This window comes from Cyprinodon variegatus, unplaced genomic scaffold (genome assembly GCF_000732505.1).
Source record: "Cyprinodon variegatus isolate N-32 unplaced genomic scaffold, C_variegatus-1.0 Scaffold1178, whole genome shotgun sequence".
NCBI classification, from domain to species: Eukaryota; Metazoa; Chordata; class Actinopteri; order Cyprinodontiformes; family Cyprinodontidae; genus Cyprinodon; species Cyprinodon variegatus.
In genome coordinates this window covers 24,335-34,158 of record NW_015151631.1, presented here as the reverse complement: position 1 = coordinate 34,158, position 9,824 = coordinate 24,335, and the positions used below count along the sequence as shown (strand labels likewise).

The window sequence follows — 9,824 nt, the reverse complement described above, 5'->3', positions numbered from 1 at the left end:
AGATATTGTGCTAGCATTCTCGCGCTACTATTGAGCAATGACAGACCGAACTTCCCGACCTCAAATGTTGTGGTCGGGACTAAGTTCGGAATGGCACCCAGGCTATTGGGGCCCTGTCACACCTTGATGATTTAGCCAGCGTATGCCTTATGTCCCAGAATCTCCTTAAACGCAGGCATATGTGAACTTTCTATGAATTTTTTAATTTTGGGCGTATACATAGCGCATTCAAAAAGATTCCTGAAATTATGTCCAATGACAGCCTAAGTTATCAGAATCAGAAATACTTTAATAATTCCAGAGAGAAATTACTTTTGTTACACGCTCAAGTAACAGTTGTATATAATATATACACGCATCTTACTATACAACATAATAAAGATAAAACAAAAATAAGAATATAAAGTGATAAAATATATACACATATAGCTCTTCTGTATATATATCTGTATGTATATATATGCATATGTGAAAACTAAAACCAAATAAAGTGAAAATCCAAGTAAAGTGATAGGTGGCGTGCAAAAATAGTGCATATGCATAACGCACGGCAGCGTAATGCCCATGAAATGATTCTTGTGCATCATTTCATGGGCATTACAAGGCATCAGTTAGAGCTTCTTTTGGATGAAAAACCCCATCTTTCATTAGTAGTTCTTACTGCCTCGAGTCAACAAGCTAACGGGTGCTAGCATTCTTCTTCGTCCCTAATCTAGGGGCTATATTTAGAGCTCCCCCTACAGGTTTGGTGGGAGACAGTTGAGTAGATATCAGGGGCTTATACCCCTGTGCGGCTTATATGTGTACGTTTCCAGTTTTTTCAAAGAACCTACTGGTCACGGCTTATAGTGAGGTGCACTTTATTGTCCAGAAAATACAGTAAATTTATTTTAAACTGTTCTCATGTCTCCCTCTTATCTCCTTGGTTGTGTCTTTCAGAGCACAGCGGTGGGAACATCAATATTCATGGTGAACGCCACAGATCCAGACCAAGGCACAGGGGGCAGCATTCTCTTCTCGTTCCAGCCACCTTCTCCCTTCTTTGCTATAGACGGAGCCAGAGGTACCGTCACCGTCACCAGACCGCTGGACTACGAAAGAACATCTGCCTACCAGCTCACAGTGAACGCTACGGTCAGCAGGCTTAGAATATTGGGGCTTTCTTCTGCAGCCAGACATATCTTTGACTATCGGCTCCTGCTAACAATGTCTTTGTGTTTTGATAGGACCAAGACAAATTAAGACCTCTGTCCCGGCTTGCAAACTTGGCTATTACCATCACTGACGTCCAGGACATGGACCCTGTTTTCACCAATCTACCCTACAGTACCAACATAGAGGAGGGCGTTCCTCTGGTTAGTACAATTATCCAACTAAGCAATGCCTCAATTTGTAAAAAAAAAACCTCAAACAACATTATAGCATTTAAACACTCATATCATCTTCATTTAAAGAAAACTGTCCCTACTGTACATGACACAAAGTACTCTTTAAAAGATTAAAATCACAAGAAAAAAACAAAACATAAAAGAAAAGCAAAAGCTAGTTTACAGACAGGTAAAATTAGACTGACTTTGATGGAAAATGCCACCAGTTTTCCAGTTGTAAATGTGGCTTCTGATTTAGAATAACTGGTTATTGTCCTCAGAGCTTCAAAGTCTGTTTATTTGGCTTAATAACCAGCTGAACACATGAGGTTGTGGCTTAAAATGCCATCAGAACCACACAATCTGAAAAGTCAATCATCAGGTTGTTTTGGTGTTTTCAAATGACCAAAATATACCTAGATGCATTCAGACCGAAAGCGATGTCCGCAGAGAGGGTGGTGGATTTAAGAGAGAAACAAGCAGGGGTGAATCCAACAAGGTGATGGTAGTCACTGTGCCGCTCTGTCTTTGTGCTGCTCGATAGAACTGAGGTGTTGTCAAACAGTGGCATTGTATTGAGAGAGCGGAGCGGTGACTACTGAAGTTAAAAAATCTTTCCTTGGAAATCATATCGTAGAAACCAGTAAGGGACTTTTTGGTTGTGACGTAAGTTAAAGAAGTGCAGCCATGACAAAGCTTTCTTTAGTTAAAATGGAATAAAAAGGGAATAATGTTGATAAAGTATGAAATAGGGAATTCTCTGAAATGGTTTTTAGGTGGCTTTTAAAAAGCCATTTTAATTTAGCCGTAGAAGGAATGTTCGTCATCCTCCCTTACCTCCAACACAGACCACGGTCCGTTGTTGCCCACTGCCCAGCATCAGTGCTTTCTGTGCTGGTTGCTCTACAAGAAAGTAATGCTGAATCCGACTATCATCCAGAAACAGCTCTGGGTGAACCAAAGTGATTTATTTTTTTTTATTGCGAAGTACTCACAGCTCGACCTTGACAGGAAATGCTATGGGGTTGTCATGGATAATGGCAGGTCCAAATTCTGGGATGCTGATAAACTGCAGAATATTGTGAAAAAATGATTATATCCAGTAAAGGTAAACATCGATGCCATATTCAATGCCAGTACAGGAATGATATATTATGTTATGTAATAACTTTATAACACTGTCTGCTGGGATGGTGATGTCATCAGCCAAAATAAAAAAAAAATGACTAGTGACAGTTTTACCAGCACAACTGAAGTAGCACTGAAAAGGTAGATAATTCTGATTTAATTTAGAGCTTAATGGGGGGATTGTTGATATCTTTGAAACAAAAGTAGCACACATGACCATCCTTTTTTTTTTTTTTTTCAAGGTTTACAAATGTTTATTTTATTCATAAACCCTCATTAAGGTAGCACTAACGATTCAATTTATGTGCTCAGTTTCCTCCAATTTGATGACGCCATCCAGGGTATAAACACAGTTCATAGGAAATGCAGAACAGTTAACTCCCCTTGGGGTTCGGGAAATTGCCGCGGATACCATGCTTGGCCTGAGTGCACCCTCATGATCCTGTCCTTAAAATACCACAAACAGGAATCCTGACAAAGGCCAGCCTTGATTGTCCAACCTCCAAAATAGGTTTGATTTCAAGAGAAACTTTGTCCAGCAAATCTGGACACAGCTCTTACAGTGGTATTACCACTCTCTTACAGTAATTTGGTTGTATCCTTTAACTGACTGTGGTAATTACTAAGTATTGTTGAAGCCCCTCCTGAAATGCCCCAGGGGTCATGGTTGTAAACATGCTGCTCTTTGTAGATCAGGGATGTGTTTTAAACATAAAAAATACAGTCAAATCAAAGGGCTTAATTATAATCCATCGAATATTTCTCCTTCTTACCTGAAGAAGCCCCCTCATCCATCCCAATCTCACCCTGAGGTCTCTGCATACAGCACTGCAGGTGTGTCAGGTTGTAATTACTGTAGGAAATTTATTGTCCTGCCTCTGGGATGTTAGGCCTCCAGCAAAGGTCAGAGGAGTCTGTGAATCGCATGAATTGCTAAGCAGTGGGGTCTCGCTATGACCTTACCTTAGTCATTATTGCAATTGGGTTTGTAATGGCCATCTAATATACTGTCTGTTTCCCTGAGCACCATTATACTCAGTCTCTCTGCTCAGCCCCTTAACTTAGCACCCAGGTGGCTAATATTCCAGCTATTGATGTTTCCACTTGCTTGGAGGGAATTATACACATGGGCATGATACAGTCTGTCCTTATTTCTGTTTCTACCTCTCTATCACTTTATTACCTTTATGTCTCTCCCTCAGTTTCTCACTCCAGCCAGCTCCCAGGCTAACGCCACCATTTGCTTATCCCTGGTCCACAGCCTGTACGGGACATACTAGAAATGTCAAGTGCTACATTTGCATGCATATTAGGAGGGTGTGACAGTGCAGATGCCTAGTGTCTTTCTGACCATCTGATTCATCAACTGTCACCAGGAAGGTCACAACAGGGAGAAGAAACTAGAGGAGATGGGGTGGTATAAGAACCAAGAGCCAAGAGGCTGAATTAAAGAGAGTGTGTTGACTTGATACAGAAGTTTATTAGTCTTTTTATTTTGGGATTTAAAGTAAATCTAGCACATCAACACAATAGGCCCTTTTTGAACAGCCGGTTGATACAAGAGGCTGTGTTTCAGGGGCTTAAATGCCCCTGCTAGGGTCTTCCAAGTGATGGTAATTGGCATGTACTCATATAGCGCCTTTATTCAAGTCAGGAGACTTGACCAAAGCGCTTTACACTACATTCATTCTCACACACTGATGGTGGCAAGCTACATTGTAGCCACAGCTGCCCTGGGGCTCACTGACAGAAGCGTGGCTGCCGTACACTGGCGCCACCAGGCCCTCTGACCACCATCAGTAGACAATGCAGGTGAAGTGTCTTGCCCAAGGACACAACGACACTGAAAGTCTGAGTCGGGGCTTGACCCGTCAATCCTTCGATTTCAGGGCGAACTCCTACATCCGACGCCACTGTCAGCCTTGTTATTTCATGTTGTCATATTCCCTTGCTTTTTCACTTTTGACAGAGACTACATGACTAAGATAAGGTACCATCAGTGTTGTGTATATTCTTGTTGATCTTTTTAAAGCTTGATTGCAATACCTCTGGAATCTGGGTTCCAAGTCAGCGTTTTTTTTTATTGATGTTTCTGAACAAATTGTATCCTGGGAGAGCTGTACAATGCAGGTGAAGTGTCTTGCCCAAGGACACGACGACACTGAAAGTCGGAGTCGGGGCTTGAACCGTCAATCCTTCGATTTCAGGGCAAACTCCTACATCCGTCGCCACTGATGAGTCAGATAATGAGCGGTTCAAGAAGCCATTATAGCGACAACATAAACGAGGAATGCGAAGTTGGCTTCTTTCAAGGTGTTAAGCAATAACTTTATATGTAATGTCCTACCTAGGCGACTGGCAGAAAATTTCTACAGTAGCGGGAAATCAAAATGGCCCTTCCCAGTCAAACGCCAGCCGAATGGCAGCCCACTTCCCTGCAACTCCCAGCAGAATCCCCTCCAACTTCCAACCACTGGAGTGAACCCCTCCTTCTCCTGGCGATGTATATATATTTTTTTACTCTGACGTCAACCTTACACTGAATTACAGGGTCTGACCAGGAGATGACGCTTCTCTTTAGATCTTAAAGGGATAGTTCGGTATTTTTGACATGAATCTGTATGGCATCCCCATCACCAGTGTCATGCAATCACACTGACTTACCCCTGGCAGCATCCTGTGAGCAGAGTTCTCGTCCAGCTTTGGTCAAGCCGAAAGTAGTCCGGCAGGTTTGCTAGACCCAGCGAAATAAAACGTTTCTCTTCCCAAAACATTATGTGTTCAAAAGAGTGATATTTTTGCATCCCAAAAACATTGTAGTGGAAAAAGTCACACGTCGTTATCACTTGGTCCTATTTTCTCTCTGTTCGTATCAGTGCGCGCCGTCATTCTGACAGCGAGCTCAACTTTGAGGAGGGCAGGGAAGTCGCTGTTGTTTGTGATGCAGACAGCAGCTGCTGCAACTCCGACATCCTCATCAATGGAAAGGTTCTGTATCTCGGGCATTACTAAATCCCACTCGTGGCAACAGTAGCATCCACCTCTGTCTGCATTAATTCGCACTTGAAACAAGTGCACCATGATTTGTCGGCCACCCTGGATATCGCAGCTCCAGCTGTGGCTCCTGCGGCTCCGGCTTCAGCTTCCATCACTTCTCTGTCCACCCTCTCTCTTTCTGCCCGATCTAACTCCATTTGTCGAAGTTCATCGTCAGTGTACTCGGGTTCATAAAGATATCCCTTTGGCTCTAAGTGGAAGTCGATGTTTTCCTCGTCGCTCTCGTAGTCAGACATCTTCCCCAGTAGTAAACAATCGCGAATCAAACAGGTAGGCCCTTAACCTGACAACAGCCAGATGCATGCCTCGCTCCGCCTAGCTCCTAGCTAGGCGGAGCGAGGCATGCATCTGGCTGTTGTCAGGTTAGTAGGCCCTAGCTGTCAGGTCATGGTGTCGCGCGCACTGATACGAACAGAGAGAAAATAGGACCAAGTGATAACGACGTGTGACTTTTTCCACTACAATGTTTTTGGGATGCAAAAATATCACTCTTTTGAACACATAATGTTTTGGGAAGAGAAACGTTTTATTTCGCTGGGTCTAGCATACCTGCCGGACTACTTTCGGCTTGACCAAAACTGGATGAGAACTCTGCTCACAGGACGCTGCCAGGGGTAAGTCAGTGTGATTGCATGACACTGGTGATGGGGATGCCATACAGATTCATGTCAAAAATCCCGAACTATCCCTTTAATGTCCACAAATTATGACAGAAAGCAAAGCTTAATGTTATAAAAACTTTAGACTCCACTCATCCCCAGTGTTAATCTACATCCTGCAGCTCTGCTTAGCTTTTATTTGAACGAATCTAACAAATGTAGTATATTGGACTGAGAATGTTGCAGGCCCTGGAGAAAAAGTGGTTATGAAGTATCAAGAATAAGGTTTTAGAAACTTTGATTTACACAAACGGTTAAATTTATTTTTAAATACATGTTTATTTTTATTATTTTTAGATGATGAATAATTCTACCACTGTTTCTTGTGGGGTTTTTTTCAATATGGTACTTTTCAATGTGAAACAATAGCATATAAAAATAATTATTTATTTACACTTCTTTACAGGGATGTAAAGAAGTCAACTGGTGACATTTACACATAACGCCATTAAGAATTCTGACATAGGTCATCTCACTGAGTTATAGTTTCTATTTATTTCTTTTTTCTTTGAGCATGTTTCGCCTTTTAAATGCTATCTTTCCTTTTCTCTTAGGGCCAATCAACCTGTCATCCAGGAAAAAAAAAAACTTTGACAAAGTGTTGAAAAATGTTATTTATTTATCTATGTTGTTTTTTTGTATTTTTTTTTTTTTATTTTCAAATGAAATCACAGGTCTGTGTTTTTAACAGTTATGGCTGTGAATCTATGCTCTAACTGACATTAAGCTCTTTCCAGGACAAACACACAATTTGGCTGTCAAACCAATGAGGAGGAAAGAGAAGGAAAAAAGGGAGGTGGGGGAGGGATGCACTGTATAGCAAAATTGAAGGATGGCTTGTGTATGGGTGCGTGTGGATGTGTGTCTGCACCCTAAGGGGGAGGGATTGTATCTGTGATGGCTGATTGAACATATTCCACTTGTGTCAACAGCTCAAAAATATTGCTCACATTACTTTAGCATCACTTCTTTTTATTTTTCTCCACATCGTTCCCGTATGTGTGCGTTTTTGCCCTCTCAGCTATGGAATGAGTCTCTTCTTAAAAAGGCTTGTAATTGATTCTGCTGTAATTGGTCAATGACAGGAGATGCTTTGCTAGAAATCGAGCATAAACATGTCTTAGACACAATTTGCAGGATCAATGGGAGGCAGCCCCCTAAGGTAGGAGCCAGAGGCATGAAAAAAAAGGAAGAAAGGATGCATGGAAGTAGGAAGCTTCTCATCCCTGCAGCATGGGGGTTTTAAAGCAGCACCACCGTGTCTGATTGAAGCAGGGAAGCTGAAATGTGCTGCAGATCAAAGGCTTCTCAAATGGCTTTCGTTCTTTTTCTTTTGTTTCTTATTCAGTTTTTTTTCTTTTTTTAGCTGTCATACTGTGATTTGGAAAGGGAGCGGACTGACTGGCACACCAGGAGGGCTTCCGAACAATAAAAGAAAAACACAAACACCGATAAAAATCTGATATCAAACATAAAGAAAGAAAAATCGTTTGACTAATGTTCTCTCTGTATTTTTAATACTTGACTTCTTATAAATATTTGTAGTTCTTTGAAATTTTAGGTTGCATAATAAATTAATAGCACAATAAAAATAAAAAAGTTGTATTTTTATATTGATAAAAATAAAAGCACGAAAGAACAATTATTTTTCGGTGGAAAACATTGAAATCTAAACAACTCATTTTTTCTTAAAATAATTGCATTTGTTCTTGGATTGAGAATGTAGAAGAGACATCTTGCCAGTGGAACAAGAACATTTACACTCAAAATAAGAAAAAAACAATTGCATTGTCTTATTTCAAGTGCATATTATCTAATGATCCTGTTTTATGAGTAAAAATACTCATTCCATTGGCAATATCATTTACCTACTCAAATTAAGGGTAAATACACTTCATTTAAGACATTTTTACTGATTTCTAAATCGTTTTTCCAGTGTTTAACCTAATTTTTTATACCAAAAAAAAATCATAATTAATATTTAGCTAAATAAACAACATGAACAATGTGATTTTCGTCTTATCAAACTTATGTAAATTCCAGTAATACAGCAGTTATTGGAATTTAACACATGAGAAGTTTGCTATTGAAAGAGGTTTTCTCCAAATTGATTTTACACACACATATATATAATATATATACATATATATATATATATATTAAGTTATTTTAACTAACAAGCTCTTCTGCTTGGCTTTTGAGACTCACCTTAGAATTACATAAAATAACAGATATGAAGAAAAAAAATGTTCAATGATTTACAGTTTACTGCTGGCATTTTTGCTTAAAAATCAGTGTTTATTTGTAAGTATTTTGAAAGATGTTTAACTATGGGAAGATTTTCCTACAGTTTGGGAATTTGGGGAGTTACTTTGACAAAAAAGGTGGACAGAAGACGCCAAAAAATATGAAACATACCAAATCCAATCCAAATTCAATTACTCTAACCAGGAAAGATAAACACATTCACTGGAAAAAATCAAAATCTAGATAAGTCATTTTTCCTTAAAATAAGTGCATTTGTTCTTAAATTGAGGAGATTAAAGAGACATTTTGCCAATGGAACAAGACAATTTAGATTTAAAATAAGAAAACACAATTGCATTGTCTTATTTCAAGTGAATACTATCTAATTATCTTATTTTAAGACTAAAAATACTCATTCCATTGACAAATTATCAAATTTACCTATTCAAATCAAGGGTAAATACACTTTAAGAACTTTTTACTTATTTCCAAATATTTTTTCCAGTGTTCATAAATATAAAGATTACCGTTCCTCATGTGGAACAGAAAAAAAAATCTAATATCAACAGTCACTGCAAATAATGCAGAAATGGAAAGAACCAGGCCTGTTTCTCCAATTCATCAGTTTGTAATATCTGAATAAATTAGAAACTAATGGAATCAAAGCTAGGATTACTTAATGCAACCTTTAATTGGTGTTGTCTCTTTTTTTGCAGGGCTATGAAGTGCGGACGATCGTAGCCATTGACCAGGACCGTGGCCAACCCAGAGGAATTGGCTACACCATCGTGTCAGGTCAGAGCCTCAAACTGATGTGACATCACTAGCAATGGGAGGGGAATCAATCACATCTTATCATTGTTCCAGGGTAGTAATAGTAAAGTCAACTTGTCATTCAGATGTTCCACATATTCTATTTATGAAGTGATGCTGGTTTTATTTCAAAAGTGCAGAGGGTTCATTTAATATTCCTAACTTGTGTTGGTTTTGCTAATCTGATAGTTTGACTCTAAACAGAGATAAAGGCACAGCTTGCATGGCGACGATAAGGATGAAACTTGGTTCTTTTACCTCTTCCAAGAATTACCTTTATGCCTGCCAGATATATTGTTTGTCTTTTTAAAAATGCTCTTTGAAAGAAAATCTACATTTTGATGGAGGAAATGTTTTAGGATTTGGCTTTATACCTGATCTCATCTTTTTATGGTGTCAGGAAAAATATTTTGCAGAAATCTGTTGTCTTTCTAGAAGACAAATATTTACGCTTGCCAGATGATGAACCTAGAAGCCATCAAGTTAGCAGTGTGTTTTTGGTAATGATAAATCTATACTATGTATAGATTTGATGGGAATTAACTGAAATTAT

At 39.3% G+C, this 9,824-nt stretch overlaps 1 protein-coding gene across 1 annotated transcript in view; it reads left to right on the top strand.

Moving 5' to 3' along the window:
* Window positions 1-9,253, top strand: part of LOC107101961 (cadherin-23-like) — a gene marked incomplete at its 3' end in the record, with an annotated part of 164,952 nt that extends 155,699 nt beyond the window's left edge. Inside the window, exons 7-9 of the mRNA XM_015401062.1 lie at window positions 940-1,134; window positions 1,227-1,355; window positions 9,175-9,253. Of these exons, the coding sequence (XP_015256548.1) occupies window positions 940-1,134; window positions 1,227-1,355; window positions 9,175-9,253 (403 nt within the window). The remainder of the gene's footprint in view (window positions 1-939; window positions 1,135-1,226; window positions 1,356-9,174) is intronic.
* Between the last annotated feature and the right edge of the window lie 571 nt (window positions 9,254-9,824).